This window comes from Pavona decussata, unplaced genomic scaffold, assembly GCF_977016875.1.
Source record: "Pavona decussata unplaced genomic scaffold, jaPavDecu1.1 SCAFFOLD_199, whole genome shotgun sequence".
Taxonomy (NCBI): Eukaryota; Metazoa; Cnidaria; class Anthozoa; order Scleractinia; family Agariciidae; genus Pavona; species Pavona decussata.
This window is the reverse complement of record NW_028145607.1, coordinates 806969-825130: the sequence shown is the minus strand read 5'-3', so window position 1 is coordinate 825130 and position 18162 is coordinate 806969. Positions and strand designations below refer to the sequence as shown.

The 18162-nt window shown below is 36.7% G+C and overlaps 1 protein-coding gene and 1 long non-coding RNA gene across 2 annotated transcripts; one reads left to right on the top strand and one right to left on the bottom strand.

Annotated features, from left to right (window-relative positions):
* The first annotated feature begins 219 nt into the window (after positions 1 to 219).
* On the top strand, positions 220 to 15762 carry LOC146461359 (uncharacterized). The gene is made up of 6 exons (XM_085086941.1): positions 220 to 291; positions 1030 to 1104; positions 1220 to 1413; positions 5112 to 5237; positions 6105 to 7718; positions 15313 to 15762. Exons 1-6 carry the CDS (start codon positions 221 to 223, stop codon positions 15678 to 15680), a joined length of 2448 nt encoding a protein of 815 aa, XP_084943067.1. The 5' UTR covers position 220; the 3' UTR covers positions 15681 to 15762.
* Positions 9305 to 10369, bottom strand: LOC146461360 (uncharacterized). The gene is made up of 3 exons (XR_014857417.1): positions 10167 to 10369; positions 9691 to 9957; positions 9305 to 9453 (listed from the first exon to the last, which is right to left on the bottom strand). It is a non-coding gene; the product is annotated as an uncharacterized LOC146461360 (long non-coding RNA).
* Positions 15763 to 18162: the final 2400 nt, after the last annotated feature.

Below are 18162 nucleotides of genomic sequence, written 5' to 3'. Positions count from 1 at the left end.
TTTTCTAAAGAATGCATTAGAATGCTCGGATGATTAGGTGTCAACTTGAAAGCTTTTGATAAATTCAATTATTTGTCCGAGATCAGTTATAAAAACAAAGTTTCAAAGGATGTCGAATTATAAGGTTTGTCATCACCCCGTTACTCTTGTGAAAGCCAGTATTAAATAATATTTGATAAAAAGGAAAACAACACAATATCGTTTCCTTGTCGTTAGATACATGATAAGGACGGAGTTGGAATTAGTAAACTCTACATCTCTCATTGGGGCAGCTAATCTGGCTACTGAAATGTGAGTATCAAAAATCCTGCTCCGCGTTTAAACGATATTTTTTTTGTTATCAAATAGTAAATAGCGATACTCTTTATTAATAGATATTCCAGTTTGACACCGTGTTTTCTAGAGGAGTTTTTGAACTTTTATAACTTTTTAAATAAATTTACCTGGAAACGATTCGCTATGACAGGTCAGTTTTCACTTATTTTCATCTTGCAGTGTCAACTAAATTATAGCACGTATTATTTTTTGCCGAAAAAGGAATCTTCCTGTTTTGAGAAACCTAAAGCAAATATGTTTGCAGTACCCTGTCACTCAACACTTCCAAATTCCAATTCGACCTGGAAACAGTGGAGAGAAGAGCCCCTCCGTGGAGCCCACAGAAATTCCTATTTATTTATTTTATTTTTATTTACTTAAAAAAAAAGAAAGAAAACCAAATGGCCTCCATTTGGACACATATCCTCATTGTACTCCTCAAAGGAAACATCTTTGAAGTACCATCTTTCTCTCGGGTGCTAATGTCAAAGCCTTGATAGTCCATACGAGCCCCCTACCCCCAACCCCTTCCGAGCAGAGAATGTAAAAATAATAATAATAACAATAATAATAATAATAATAATAATAATAATAATAATAATAATAATAAAAAATAAGCTCGGGTAAATGACGTAATGTTTTTTTTTTTCAGTTCAATTTCATGATTCAATGAACCCGTTGAAAACCAAATAGCTATGTATGTACCTTTTGCAGAACTGTGAAAAATGGGAAAATAGGTACCATGAAATTCACCCGTGCAAATGGAAAAGTGCGCTGCAAAATCCAGCTGTAAGTGTTAAACTAATTATTTTCTGAATATATTATTGCACAATTAATTCTTAGCTTGATCGATTTCAGCGAAGTATTCTATTATTTGTTTCCTTTTGTTGTGATTTGTTTGAAGTGGCCTGGGGGAAAGCGAATCAGAAGATATCAACCTTTCTCAAATGTCACATTCACTAGTCGGGCCGAGCATAAAGCAGGCTTTTGTGGCTGCTGGGTTTGGAAATACATCACTAGGAGAATACAGACTCCTTCCATGCCAATCCGGCACGATTTTGAAGTTGGGCATTCGTACCTGCCAGGAGTGCCCAGCAGGTGAGTCTCTTCAATTGTCTATTTTGTATAGAAGATATTTTTAAAATCACTGTTAAGTCTTTTAACAAAGTTGTTTCCTAAGAAGAGCTCATCATAAATGGCCAGCACTGCATTAAAGCTGGCAAACAACTGATTTATTATAACTGAAGACTTTGACAAAAATTTATGATAAAAAATTAGCAATAAGGAAATCGACGTCTCGGCAACTTTCTGTCGTCATATATATTACATTTTCCTTGCATATTTATTGAAATTTATTAAATGACGGACACAGAGACATCTAAACGTCGGATTTTCTTATCGCTAATTTTCTTCTTAAAACAATTAACTAATTTAAAAACAAAAATGTTGAATTATTGATCATTCATTCATTCATTCCTTCATTCATTCATTCATTCATTCATTTTCATTCATTCATTCATTCATTCATTCATTCATTCATTTGTTCGATATACACTGCTGTTTTGACTATTTAAATGCAGCATCTTTCGCTGGTTGTTCATGAGTATTCCGACATTAAATGTTTGCTCACTCCCTCGAATACTCTGTGTCCGGGTTATGGCATGTGCTATAAAGGCGCTCAGCAGAAAAACCTGATCATAAGATACTGATCTAGGCAAGGTGGACATACGGTTTACAGGAAAAAAAGTAGGAATTTCGGAAGGGGTGTCGGGAATGTGACACATTGTCTTACTACGTATGGTTTAAAACATTTCACTTAGCTCGGAAGACAAATGGGGCATGGATTCCCCGGAAAAGTGATAAAAATTAAAACAACAACAACAACAACAACAACTCTGTGGAACAGCATGGATTTTCAAGGTCATTTTCTTCGCACAATTCGACCTACCTACTCAGAATAAAAATAAATAAATAAACAAAGAGATAAATGGAATTAAAGTCCACTTTATCAAGATTGCAGAACACAAGAGATATATGTTCATAACAACTAACCTTGACGGAGCGAAATGTTTGTTCAAAGCGACCAAGGAAACTACATTCAAAGAATTGTTAAGATTTATATCTTTAAAGCTTAGGCTTCAAAATTTGATACTTAGAGAAGGCCATTTGGATGAACCAATCAGATAGGAGAACGTGACCGATTGAGGTCATGACATGGGTTCTACAAGTAACCGATAAAAATTGCCTATAGAGTAAAAATTGACCATAGAGTAGACTTCCGCTATCTCCAACAAACAAGGGAAACATTTTTTTGTTCCAGACATACAAGTTTGAGATGCCAGTTGTAACTGTACTGTAAACCCTACCATCCCAAGAAAATGGTTTTATTTTCAAGACAGGGGGTGTTTACTGTACCTTCTAAACCTCCCAATTTCCCCAAAAAGGCATTTTCACTTATCTCTATAAAAAAGAAGGGAACATTCGTTTGTATTTTTGGATGGAATAAGAAACCGAGACAGTACGAGCGCTTCCAGAAACGAAGTTAGAATTTTCATGTCCGCACTTGATAAAAACAAAATAGTGGATTTTTTACAGAGATGATTTGATCATAGAATCATGCTCAATAGGGTATCATAGTTTGCCGCCAAACACAGAAAATTAAAAGCATTGTGCCGTTTGGACTGTCAAATTCATACTTGGTACACTGACAACCTGATATAAAACCACAAAGGATTAAGGTTTCCTGTTCTTTACTAAAGACATACCTTGTAATGTGTTAAATATGACTCATTGGATGGATGTATTTTTTTTAAACCAAAAAAGATGTTTTAAAATGTACAGTTCTATCATAACGTTAATGAAAGCTTCTTCCAGTGATGCTCAATTTTTATTGAAATTGAATCTGCAAAATAATGAATGCTGTCCTGGAAAAACTTCATCTTAAAGGGACAGTATCACGCTATAATTATCAACACACTGAAAATAAAACAAACACTATTCCGTCGATAGCAGCCAAGATATAACGACCAAAATTAAATTAAAAGAATAGTAGAATGCCAAGAAACTATCATCTGGAAGACGACCAAAATAAAGATGGGTTCAAATTTGAAAACGTCAGGCCAACCTTTTCCAATAATTTTTGCTGTCGTAACACGTTAAAAATCGGTTGTACTATATTTTAGTTCAACCTTTGCGTCAATTGTTTTTAATTAGCGATTTAGAAATTAACTGTAAGACAGTGTTTAAAGTTTAAATTTAGTGAATTTTTGCCCGAAATTATGATATCTTCCATAAAGCTGCCCCTTTAATTTATCTAGTGTGCTTCACAAATCACATTCTTGACTCCAGCATGTTATCTTTAGAGGACAAAACTTAACGCGCGCAAGCGTTATTTTTTTTCGTTACACATTGAAGTGAATTTACTTCTCAATGCATTAAAGTCAATAAAGTTAAGAAAAAGAAAAAGGTCTTTTACGCCGCAAAATTGTAATAACATAGACGCAAACTGTAATAAAGTATTCAACGCAAAATGTAAGAACTTTTCTGACGCATAATGTAATAACGCAAAATGTAATAACTCACGAATGACGTGTATAGTATTTCGAAATCAGTATCATGATTCAGTGTATATTCACCTATGCATAAATTGAATAACAGGAGTACAGGTTTTATTCTCCAGTCTTAAAAGTTTAAGATCGGGGGACTGGTGTTTTCTTACCGTATCTACTTATTGTGGCGCTTAACAATGTGACTTTTAGGTGCTACGCTCCTTTAAAACAGTCACTTTTGGAAACGTAAATGCATAATAGACATAAAGAGACTCAGTTAAAAAACTCTGTAGATCGGACTCGGGCACAGCGAAACCTCTCTTTACGGACACCTCTTGATCCGGACACCTCTCTTTTACGGACAGTTCACTTGGTCTCTGAGAGACCGAAATCCATCTAAAGCCTACTTCTCAAAAATTGACACCTCTATAATACGGACACTAATTCATGTTCCCGTGGTGTCCGCTTTTAAGAGGTTTGACTGTAGTTATATGAGGATGAAAGCCCCTTCGTAATCTATCACCCTATAGAGTTAATGTTCATGTGCTTCGAATAAGTGACCGCGTTGTTATTGAGGGCTGAGGCGCTTTTTGGAGGGCGGCGCCTATTTTTTGAGTGCCACACGAACGTGTATAATATACGAAATATACGAGAGTCCCTGCAAAATGCAATACTAACGCAAAATGTGATAAAGCATTCAACGCAAAATTTAAGAACTCTTCTTTTCAATAAGCGTAGCACCAAAAAGTCACATTTTAAGTGACACAATAAGTAGATACGGTAAAAAAAAAAAATTAATCTTCCGGTCTGAAACTTTTAAGACGTGAGAATAAAACCTGTACACCTGTTATTCAATTTATGCATAGGTAAACGTACACTGAATCATGATACTGTTTTCAAAATACCATTCACGTCATTCGTGAGTTATTACATTTTGCGTTATACATTGTGCGTCAGAAACGTTCTTACATTTTGCGTTGAAAAGTTCTTACATTTTGCGTTGAATACTTTATTACAGTTTGCGTCGATGTTATTACATTTTGTGTTAGTATTACATTCAGTTGCGGCGTAACATCCTTTAAATTGCTTTGATTGGTTATACAAAAATGTCATGGAAGCTCAATAGCTATGGTGAGCTGCTCGTTTATCGCGTACCACTTGTGTGACGCTCCCGCCATTTCCCTTCTTACCCTAGAAAGCATGGTTAAGGCTTTTATGTTTTGAATATTTTTTTGTTTAACATTTTAGGAGGTCATTATTCGGACACTGAAGCCTTTGTCAGTGACAGTTGTGTACGATGTCCTAATGGAACTTTTGTGTCTGAGAACGATGCGCCTGGGAAGAGCGCCAGCGATTGCAGAGCCTGTCCACAAGGTAATACCATTATCTTGCAAAAATGTCCAAAGTGTTTAAAGGAGTTAAAATCTACAGCGTAACACAAGGCATGTAATAACCTAACCCAGTTTATGATTTTAACCCTTGAAAGGTTTTGTGGCGTTGTCCCTTCTTTCACTTGTCCAGACGCATCGATGAAAAAATCAAACGTGTCGCTGCAGAGTTTACTCATCCCTGGCCAAGATGCTCAAACGTTGGTGCCTCCTTTTCTTTCGTTCTTCCTCTAAACAAACACCACACTGTATATTCTAATATTAAAAGACAATTTTCCTTACGGGAAAAGATTGAAACGATTTCCAAACATGAGCAACTGTTAATAAAATAACAACTGAAAACAACAAGGAAAATTTACTTTGATTAATCCCATCTGGCAGGCTTTCAGTCCCGGCGGTGCATATGAGAACACTAGTTATGAAATATTAATTTATACTGCGCTAAATAATTCACGTCACATTTTTGAAAATTCAAGGTGGCTCCTAAACCCCTCATATAACATCTTTTTTTTAGTGAATTTGCAAGAAGGTGCTTATTGGCATGCTGGTTACAATTCCATAGTAAAACGTTGGGATCACACAGCCCGTTTCTGTGTTATGCTAACCTAAGCTAAAACAATGGATGTTTTTAACGGCTATATTTTTGCCATGGTTACCTATTAAGTTGAACAATTGACTATTTTTGCACCATTTACTGATAAAGAATAGCAGTACTTATCGATCAAATTACAACTGAAGAGAAAAGCTGCAAACCGTTATGAGCGACCTCAAAATCACTAACAGACACAGAGGCGAAAAGCTATACATGCATAGATAAGGAGATTAAAAACTATACTTTATTTTTCGTAAACAGGAACTGATTCTAGCTCTTTTGCTGGATTTCGAGCTTGCAAATGCCTGCAGTCGTTTCATCGGACAGATCTGTTTGGGGAATGCAAACCATGTGCTGCTGATGGTTTAGAATGCGCTGATGACTTCGCAACTTTAAAGCCTGGTTTCTGGTGGAACTGGAAAAATGAGACACATAAACATCTCTATAAAGAATTCACAAGCAAGGTCCTTAATGTTACTGCTGAAGTTAATGCACACATGAATGGCTCGCTACCCAATCGGTCTTTAACTAAGTACCCACACGCTCTACCGAAACCTCATAGATGTCCTCGCCAAGAATCTTGTACTGGAGGTATAGATTCTAACTGCAGCACTGGATACGAAGGTCCGTTGTGTGAAGTATGCAGTGATGGCTACTACAAGCAATTTAAAAGCTGCGAACTGTGCCCAACAAAAAAATGGATGATCGGGCAGCTTTCTATCTCAGCTGCAGTAATTATCATAATAATCGCTATCCTGGTATGGTCAAGCAAAAAGAAAAGCAAAAAGAATGTCGGGCGTTCCTCAGTGGACATTGTTCTTGGGCGGCTCAAAATCGTTATTGGTTTTTACCAAGTAACGTTTGGACTGCTTGAAGCATTTGCATACATTGAATGGCCCCAATCTCTTGCCCTCATCGGAACATATTCCCAGGCTTTGCAGTTAAACGTGTTCCAGATTGCGCCTGTTCACTGTCTCTTCCCAGAATTGAAAATTGATGCATTTGGAGATCTTTTTTCCATACTCACGCTAAACACTTTAGTTATCATCCTGTCGATCTGTGTTTACGGAATCAGAAAGTTATACCTCAGATTGCGTTCCACCTTCGATGACCAACAGAAAGCCCTGAAAATGTCTCAGACGAAAGAGTTGATCTACAGAAACGCGTTTTTCATCCTGTATGTTACCTACCTCAGCACGTGTTTGAAAACAGCAGCCGTACTGCCTCTCGCTTGTCGCACGCTTTGCAGTGATGATGAAAAGGATGATTGTACCAGTTATTTAAAGGCGGACTTTGGCATCAACTGTAATAGTTCAAGATACAATCGTTTAGTTATCGTCGGATACGTTGCCGTCGGTTACGTGCTTTTCCTGCCAGCAGCTTCATTCCTCACTCTCCTCTTGAGTCAACGAAGGGCGCTGCAAACTATCCGAAACGACGACGAAGGTGCCGGTGAAAGTTGCGACGACAACAATGGAGCCAAAAGGGCTGAATTGCTTACGGGATTACGATTCCTGTTTGAAAACTACAGGCCTTCTGCATGGTACTGGGAACTTGTTGATACAGTGCGCAAGGTTATCCTGACATCTGGTTTAATCCTAATCGGCAGTGAGAGCAGGTCCTATGCAGGAATCGCTTCCATCATGTCAGGTATCTATGCAATTGGCTTTGCCGTCAAAAAACCAGTGGTAGATCCGTTCGAGAACAGGTTAATGCTAACATCTTTAGTGGTTACTTTCATCAACTTGGGAATAGGAGCCGTGAGTAAAATTCCCAGCGAAAACATCCCTTCATCTGTGGATCATTCCGTGGATAAAATCATGTTCGAGTTTCTGGTAGTTGGAGCAAATGCTTCAGTGATCCTCCTTCTAATTGGTAAGTGCCTTTTTGTAAGTCATCTTTTTATCTCATGAATGTAGCCTGGAAAGAGAGGGTGGGGAGACTGATCTAGAATCAGCCCGTGACGTTTAAAGTACGAACGCAAACAGCACCAAACTTGCTGACTTTTCCTAAGATGTATCAGCTTACAATCTGGTATAACAGTAATTTTATCAAATGGCTTGCTGTTACCATGCCGACAAGATATTGATAACATTGTCACCCATTATGCTTTGCACTCCTCGACAGGGAAATCTACCGTTCTCTCTGATATAATAATTTAAGTTTTTTTTTTGTTTTTGTTTATTTATTTATTTATTTGTTTGTTTAATTTTTACACGGTGGGATGAAATTCTGCTGTATCTTGCCTTATACAACACTTTCTGGATTTAATTCACCACTACACACTTTTAATTTACCAGTGGTTTTATTTGATGGATTAATTCATTATTGGAACATCTTCTTGGATACCCGTGTGTAGACACAATGGCGCGTTGCTAGGCAACTTTCCTCCGCGACGCTGTTCTGGTCATGTGATGTGGTTAGTTTCTAAAATGGCATCCGTGATAATAATTTATGTAGATATATTCGCTTGACGTTGTTCCGGGCCAATATTCTCATTGTTCGTTTGTCATTTGAATTTACATAAATTACAACTTTTTCTCTTTGTGAAAATTTAACGGGGAGGGGCTCAAGGCTGTTGTGTCTCCCGAGTATCCCCTAGCCAGGGTAGGGACATGGCGGAACACAGGCCAAGGAACAAAAAGAATAACTGGGTTATCAAATTTGATAACCGGGACCAAAACAAACTATTCGCCAATCAAACCTCAAGTTACAGTTCACGTGACATGTTATCATAGTAACCATCTTCTTTCAATATGGTGGCCATTTCAATATGAAAACATTTTAATGGGGCTCTAATTCAACATTCGATCTCGGTCGCACAGTAAATTGTACGCAAGGAAAGGTTTAGAATAGGAATTTTGGCCTGACATCAGGGAAATACGAAACAATCATTGTCCATAATTAACTGACAAAGCTCATTTTGATATCTATCGAAAGCCTTATAGCGTCGTGGTGGACCGAGGAAACCTCGAGCGGCTTTGGCTAAAGAACAGAATTCCTGAGCGATAGCCGATCAAAAAGAAACACTAATCCCAAGAAAATAACTTCCATCAAAGATGCTTGTTTATTGCAGAAATATTAACATGATTTGAACTTCTTGTTGCCTTGCTCCTCTCCTTCTTGTTCTTCGTCAATCTGTATGAATGAAGAAATAAAGAATTTTTGCGTTATAACTAACTTTTAAAATGGGACTTCAAATAAATTTTGTTTCTTTCTTGTACCAGGGATTTCGAAAGTGCAGGAGGCGATGATTCGATTGAGTAGCGACATGTGTAGAGTCACTTCGATCTGTCCTAGATAATTGAAGCGACGTACTGCAATAGAAGTAAAATAAAAAATAAAATAGAAGTGCAACGGCCAAGTCCCGTTTAAATTGTTCTTGAAAGGGCGTATTGAGGTTGTTTGCTGTGGCTTAAAGCTGGAACTGTTGTGAGTCTGGCATTACACGGGCTTAAAACACCAAGCATAAATTTGTAAAGGATAATTACATTTTGGGAAATTCGTAAAATCGTACTGTGAAGGCATAGCTCAACATCCGGCATGTCACCTTCATCACCGAGCTCTGAAATCACTCTCTGTGGTTACTGTCGGCTGGCTGGTTATTAATCTAACGACGAGAACAGAAATAAAAATATTACAGTCACGTAAATGTAAGCTTAAATGTACTACCTAGAAAAATACGAATTATTTCCGTTCGTATCCAGTCATATTAGTAACGATACTGAACAAGACAAAGACATGTAATTGCCAAAGAGGCATTTCCGGAACAAAGCGTTCGATAATTTTCGACTGAGTTGTTTATCAAAATCGTTCCTGGATAACCGTCTTAATTTTGAAATCCTACCCTTCATCACTAGACTTTCCCGCAGTCCATGAGCTCCTTTTTTTCTTTATTGAGAAAATATGGTACTCTGCCTATTTGCTTGCCAGCAACATCTCTCAACGTACACCCTTTCAGTTTCTTGGCGCTCTTGGACATCAAGATTCCTCCGGTATTTATTCCACCGAGAGCAACTCGCATTGTAAGTTAAAACGAATCCCTGTTTCCAAAGGTTAAGTAGCTATTTTCTCTCGGTGGAAATCCATAATGCTGCCTTCATTTCTAGTCATCCTAGAAGCACAAGTAATTAACAATGGCGGTCAGTGGCGGAATCAGACCGCAAATCAAAATATCATAGTGCCCTCTTACAATTCTTCATGCCCTCCGACAAATAAGTGTTGAATCGAAAGATATATTAATGAAGATTACGACATCTTTTCTTCGTGTACCACAAAAATTTACAACTACCTTAAAATTGATGGCATAGACAATAAACATACCTGAAAGGGACTGTCATTTCGTACCACCTCTTCAAATCGCAAGGGAAGATCTCGCATAATTCTTTCCCGATGGTCTCCATTTTTGCAGGGCCTTGAAGTTTATTGTTCTATCGACGTTCAGGCCTGGAATTCTGGGTATGGAACGCGAGCACAACCGAAAAATTACCGAAATTATTGAACGCTCTCCGAAAACTCACCGAGCGCTATGTTGTGACGTCACGCGGTTATCAAATTTGATAACTGTGCCGGACTGTTGGCTAAGCTGGTGGCTTTTGATCTGCTTAGCTGCGAACCTATGGCTTTCCCGATCTCCTTCAAGTACGAATCAATCAGTGGATCACACATTTCCAATTTGTTTCCGATCATCTCCTCTAAAAGCGAATCCATGTTTGTCATACCGTAATTCGGCTTGTTCTTTGCGCTCCTCACCGACTTCTTTCAATGGAGAACTTCATTTCGATTATTGAAGTATTCCAAAATGTTGCTCCTCTCTCGGTAGCTGTGGAACGTCCCCTTATATCAAGCAAAGGACGTTCGTTCTTGTCACCCGCTTTGTCATTGTTGTATGTTTTGGTGGTACACATCGCCGCGATTGACGAGCCCGCACAAGTGGGAGAAAAATACCAGCAACAGGCCATCGTGTGAGGAAATGATATTTCATAGTTTGTAGGGCATTTCAAACCTATTCGCTGACATTTTACTCCATTAAGCGTGTTAGAAGTCCCGGTAGTCTGCCGGCGGACTACATACAGCCTGCTAGGTCGTGTATTATTTTATTGACTTTATTCTTGACGGTACATTGTGAAGATTTACGTTTCCAATCGACCTCATTTGTGTCAAATTTTATTCTAAAAGGGCGTAAATAAAATCCGGAACATGGAACATTCCGGAACATTCGGGAGCATTGAATAGAACGAAATAACTAAAGAATGATACTAATTGGACGAACCAAGGGAGGTTTCCTGCCCTATCACTACACAGATGTCAACAATAACAATAGTTAAAACTATCACGAGCTTAAACGAGCCAAGCCAAACCCAGCTGAAATGGCCTATATGGCATCAAAAACACCATCGTTAAACACACAGAATAAGAGGTCATATTCAAAATGAGGAGATTTTCAAATATTAAACATACGATTGATAAATAAAAGGCTCTATCAAATCCGTCTTGACCAGATACAAAAACACCGGTATAGCACAGGCCTTGATAAAACCAATTTTACTCTGAAAGACATACTCGTGCAAGCTCAATCTTTATTTACATAATGTAAGCGGATCAGTATCTTCAAGAGGAACAATCTTTTTATACAAATATTTTTCTTTTATTGTAGTTAATCTGATTTATGTTATGTTTTTTTTTTCATAACTAAGCTTTTCAAAGTTTTAGTTTTCAAACATATTTTTTCTATTTTTTCGTTAATTTATTTCGTTCTATTTCATGTTCCGGGATGTTCTGAGATGTTCCAGAATATCCCATGTTCCAGATTTTAAAGACACTCCAAATAAAACCCATTTAACACCGATTTCATTGATACGCGACCCTCGAATAAAAACTCCCGCGAGCATTTGGCCATTTGCTTCCGTCAATCATGCGCTCCTAATATGGTGTTATAGGAATGCCGCTCTTGTATTCAACCTCCACGGTTGATTTCACAGCCCGGACGGAAGAAGCAAGCCAAATGGACGGTAGGTGAAAAAAGAATCGCATAAATCGGCATAAATAAACGAGCATGCAGTAGATGACATTGATCACCTTTTATCATTTACAGCACATTACGTATTGTTTGAGCAATATCCAGGAGTGTACGAAGATGAAAATATACAGGGATGGCTCAGTTCAGTACGCAAGAGGAAAGACAGTCAGAGCGGTGGCTTTTCATCAATCGATGCTAAACCCCTGCATGAGCAAATACACCACTCGCTAACGTAAACTTGAAGATTAAGAAGCAACCATGTCGAACGAACAGACTACAAATTGGCGGCCATATTTTTGAAAACGAGAGCGGCATTCATATAACACCATATAAGGAGCGCAGGATTGACGGAAGTAAATCGCCAAATTTTCGCAGGATTTTTTATTGAGGGTCGCGTATCAATGAAATCGGTGGTAAAAGGTCTTAGTTTATGGCGTCATGGCTTGTTGCGTAACAGGATGTAAATTGTTATAGGTGGCTTTCACCTCACACATCGTCACGCAAGTGAAAAAATAAAATCCTCAACCATTCAATAGATAAAGTCAAGAAATTGATGTGTTGTAGAACAGTGATACATAAAAAACGTGTGAAAGCCACAGGGCTGTGCGATATCTCCTAATCGAGTTATTCGAGAAAATGTACCACGGAAAATTACAGAGTTTAGTATGGGACGCCATGTTGGTGCCCCGTCTGATGGGCACCAACATGGCGGCCGGAAACCAGCAAAAACATCTGGAGTTTACCTTGGCTATTTCAAAGCCTTTCTTCTCTCTGCTGAACTTTCACACATTGACATTTACGCTTCTATTACATGTTAGCTGATCAGACCTAAAAAAAAACACGAGGCGAATCGATGTTTTCATGTACGTGACACGTTTAGAGCAGCAATCCTTCTGTCACGCACTGCGCAAAAATCTAAAATTCAAACTGCTCTATTTTCAAAACAAAAAATGCTATCCTGCTGAAAACAAGCAGGCTGATAGAAATTTAGATTTTCTTATATGTGATGAAGATAAAAACCCAAAATTGTGTTTAGTTATGAATTTCAGTTTTTTATGACGTCATGTGAAAACCAAGAATTGTCTTATCCTGTACGAATTCGGTCATGCAATTTATTCAAGCGAACGTTGTATTTATGCGTACCCCTCGATGCCATTTCTTCATGTGGTCTACGGCCATGGAAAACTAGGATACCCAGTAAAACATGGTTTTAAGTATTCGATATTCATACAAATATTGAATAATATAAAATATTCCACAAATATTTGCATCGTGTCATGTATTGAGGGTTGAGAACACAAATACCATAATAATGCAAGTTTTACTGTTAATCTTTCTCGCACGTTGATGGCAAATTTAGCCCGTAAAACAACATCAAAGCCGTGCTTGACTAGGATCCATAAAGGTGACTTACTACAGGTGTTGTACTATGTGAGTGTAATATGCGCGCTCTCCCAACACGAAAGCATCACACGCGTGGATGTGATGCGAGCTAGCGACCGCGCAAGCAAAAATAACAAAATGGCGGCCCTCGGAAAAAAAAAAAACAATTTTACCATATACCGAGTAGGTTCCAGAAGTGTGCTAAGTAGCTAAATTATGTTTGGGCTTGAAAACTAAAAAAACGTGTTTTCTAATGGTTGCTGGTCCTTAACAGCCTTGAAGCCCTTGCAGGGCTGCGGAAAATCCCTGAACACGAAGGTAGCATGCGCTCACCAGTTGGAGCGCGCGCGCACGCTGCAACCCGGGTTTTCCCTGAAACAAGCATGCGCAATTGCTTTAATTTCCTACCGTAGATTGCGAAAACCATTTTTTCTCGCTAAATTTCTACAATATTAGCCGTACAACCTACATTCAAATATTTGCTATATTTTAGAAAGTTTCAAATAAGGCAAAATTTCAAAATCTTGTCATTTGCCAAATTTCTACCTAACAGAGGTTCGTGCTCTTACCTGCAAATACGTATTTTTGCCCACTTTCCAAATCCTGAGATTTTAAAGTAGGATAGTACGGCCAGATTTAGAACCAGACAACTCAGATGACAAACTTTATTTCTGACTCAAAAGTATCTCAATTGTATTTATTGTGCTTTAAATTACAAATCATCTCCTCCTAGAATTCTTCTTAAGTTTGATTCAAGGCCTTCTTTCACACCAGAAAAGTGAAGTAAGCCAACTCAAGTCTGTTCAGTCCAGTCCTTCGCATTTCGCGTGCCTGACTATAGATACGGCAAATACAATTTCTCTTTCTTATCCTTACGGATGGATACTATCTCTTCTTTGAAACAAACGATATGTGTGCAAAGACGGCATTCTGTTAAGCCATTTCTCATTAGCTGATCGGACAGCGCCGGGTATCATCCGAACATTTCTAAATAACTTTCAAGCGATTCCAATCTCTTCTAACGATCACAAGACCTCTAGACAAAACTGAAGAGCTACAAGCCATCAAGGTATCAACTACACTGTAACTGGGTAGTTGTTCCCAATAAAAATCTACAATGGCCATACTAGTACTCAAACAAAGGTTAGGCATCTCAAACAGGTAACATATGATGAACGTTTCATAGCTATCAGCTAAAAAAATAAACTTTTCCACTTCTCAGCGGACAGTTTAAATTTTGGCCAATCCTCAGTTACTGTGTTTTCAAAAGGTAACACAAATTTCCCTGGGACTGATGTCTCTAAGGAATAGGCCTTTTGCAACAGTTGATCACGTGACCAAAAATTGGCAAACTTGCCAATAGCTGCAGCTATATGAATTACAAAAATGCAAAAAGATTTTGTGCCTGTTTAAAAATTGGAAAATTTACAAGGATTTGTATGGAAAAGCACTAAAGCGTGACTGGATGGCAAGCTGGCTTTTTCTCACACAAATCCTTCTAATTTTGAACGTCCATAAAAATTTCTCTTTCGAAGATATAAGCCTGGCAATTCGCATGCCAGGTTGTTTTCTTTTTTACGCTCTTTTCAGTTTTGATAAAATTATTTGCTAAAAATAGGTAAATCATTGTGTTTAAGAGAAGTAGGTAACGTGATCAACTGTTGCAAAAGGACTATTGGGGAATTTCCGTATTTCAGTAATGTGTAAATAACGGATTCGAGGAAAAAACAGAGAAGCAGACCAACGAGTATTGCATTGCCCTTTTTCATTAATGGCGGCCGATTTATTATTCTTTTCAAATATGTTAATAGGCCTTACCAACTTCGTTTTAAAGTAAAAATTCTACTGAATTTTGCCTTTGCTAGCGAGCCTAATAAGGCTAATTTCCATGAAAATAAATTAATAATTTATCGGCTGCCATTTATGGAAAAGGTCTATAAGTAAAAGCAATCAATACCCAATGAGGCAGGTTCAAAGGTTTCAAATTTCTAATTTCTCAATCCTAGAAAAAGATTCTTTAACTCTCCCATTACAATTTAAGTAATTTAGTTTATTTTGTCTTTTCAGTCCAGTACATTATATACATTTATCGTTACGTCAAAGAATGGCGCAAAAATCCAAAATGGTCCCTATCTTGTTGCCTCGCCCTGTTGTTACCTTTGAATGAACTTCAGGGCGAAATTCGAGGATTGGCTGGGACTAACGTTCTTAAGCAACAACTTCAGACAGGTAGAATTGACATGCCGTCCATGACAACCGCCATAAAAGACAGCGGCGTGGTCAACTTCACCCTCGAAGAAGAGGAAGAATCAACTGAGAATCCTTCAAGGAAAGAAGACGAAGAACGGCCCGGCAACGTCGAATCCCACACTGATGTGACCGTCGTCACTATCCACACCGCTAAACCAACAAAATCATATGATACTAAACTTTGAGCAAATGATACGCAATCAACGTTGTAACTGTTTTTTTTGTGGTGGTGATTGTGCTTGTTTTTTGTTTGTTCGTTATTTTTATTTTGTTTTCTTTTACTTTTTATGTTCTTTTCTATTCACTTGCGCAAAAAGAAACGCAGCCGTCAGTTTTTAAATATAATTTATAAGATAGACTAGAGGTGTAAAACGTGATCTAGGCGTCATTCCACTCTGAAATAATTGTATGATTTACGTAGTACGTAGAAAGAGCGGGGGCTAGATTACATTGCCAACGCTGTGACAAAAAATCAATCCGAGTGACACAGACACCTATTAACTGCTGCTGTTCTGAATTACGAATTAGTGAGTGAAGTCCAAGTGAAATAATTTTAATAATCGATTAAGTGAATCATAATTATTAGTATTGTACCAGTAAACTAGTACAATTATGATTACTGATCCATTAGTTCACGAGTAGAGAAAAATTAAGCTATGATCCAACAGGATGAATGACTTTAATAGTAGCGAATCCCAATAAATAACAAAGGGAAAAGCAAACATTAGGGAATAATAAATATACCTTCTCTGTGGCATGCTAATTAGTGAGTTATGGGATGCTACCTTCCATAAGAGTAAATCGCCTGAAAAATGGCTCATAACAAGAAAGATTTAGTAGATAACATAAACGAAAAGAGGGAGCAGATAACATAAAAAGAAAAGGTTTAGTAGCTACGAGATATAGTAGATAATATAAAAAAAAATTAGTAGATAACATAAAATAAAAAGATTTGGTAGATTATATAAAAGAAAGGATTTATTAGATAACATAAAAACGAAATATTTAGTAGATAACATTAAAAGAAAAGATTTGGTAGATAACATAAAAAGGACAGATTGAGTAGATAACATAAAAAGAAAAGATTTGGTAGATAACATAAAAAGGACAGATTGAGTAGATAACATAAAAAGAAAAGATTTGGTAGATAACATAAAAAGGAAAGATTTGGTAGATAACATAAAAAAGAAAAGATTTAGTAGATAACATTAAAAGAAAAGATTTAGTAGATAACATTAAAAGAAAAGATTTAGTAGATAACATAAAAACAAAATATTTAGTAGATCAATTAAAAGAAAAGATTTGGTAGATAACATAAAAAGGAAAGATTTAGTAGATAACATTAAAAGAAAAGATTTAGTAGCTAGGAAAGATTTAGCAGATAATATAAAAAGAAAAGATTTGGTAGATAACATAGAAAGGAAAGATTTGGTAGATAACATTAAAAGAAAAGATTTAGTAGATAACATTAAAAGAAAAGATGTGGCAGATAACATAAAAGGAAAAGATTTAGTAGATAACATATAAAGGAAAGATTTGGTAGATAACATTAAAAGAAAAGATTTAGTAGATAACATTAAAAGAAAAGATGTGGCAGATAACATAAAAAGAAAAGATTTGGTAGATAATATAAAAAGGAAAGATTTAGTAGATAACATTAAGAAAAAAGATTAAGTAGATAACATTAAAAGAAAAGATTTAGTAGCTAGGAAAGATTTAGTAGATAACATAAAAAGAAAGGATTTAATAGATAAAATTAAAAGAAAAGATTTGGTAGATAACATGAAAAGAAAAGATTTAGTAGCTAGGAAAGATTTAGTAGATAACATGAGAAGAAAAGATTTAATAGATAACATTAAAAGAAAAAAATTAGCAAAAAGCATTAAAAGAAAAGATTTGGTAGCTATGAAAAGATTTAGTAGATAACATAAAAAGAAAAGATTTAGTAGATAACATTAAACAAAAGATTTGGTAGATAACATTAAAAGAAAAGATTTAGTAGATAACATTAAAGGAACGATTTAGTAGATAGCACTAAAAGAAAAGATTTGGCAGATAACATAAAAGAAAAGAATTTAGCAGATGAAAAAAGAAAAGTTTAGTAGCTAAGAAAGATTTAGTAGATAACATAACAAGAACAGATTTAGTAGATAGCATGAAAAGAAAAGCTTTAGTAGGTAAAATAAAAAAAGGAAAAGATTCAGTAGATAAATTCAGTAAAAAAAACACTTAAGTTCGTTGATTCACGTAATTTATCAACTAAAGTGAATATTGATTCGTTAGACACAGGTCAGACTGCACCCTTAATGTTGCCAGGGAAACGATACGGTGTAGAAGAGAAAATAAGGACCTCAGCAGAGACGACGACGACACCAACGAAAGCAAAACTTAAAAATTACATTAGTGTTTTCTGAAAAAAAATTCGTAATGTTGTGTAATGTGGCCGGACTATAGGAGCTAACTTCGTGTGGGCGGTTTTAAAGTTCAGAGAGAGAAAAGAAAATTAATTATCAAGACATGCGTTCACGTTCTCCATAAAACTTTACATTTGGTCTTTTTACGGTGCTGTTTTGCAGAGGAAGGCAAAGAAATGTACGAAAGTGTATAATGCACGTACATAGTTTTATTCTAATTAAAACTATTGTATTTCTGACGTTCTCGTTGACG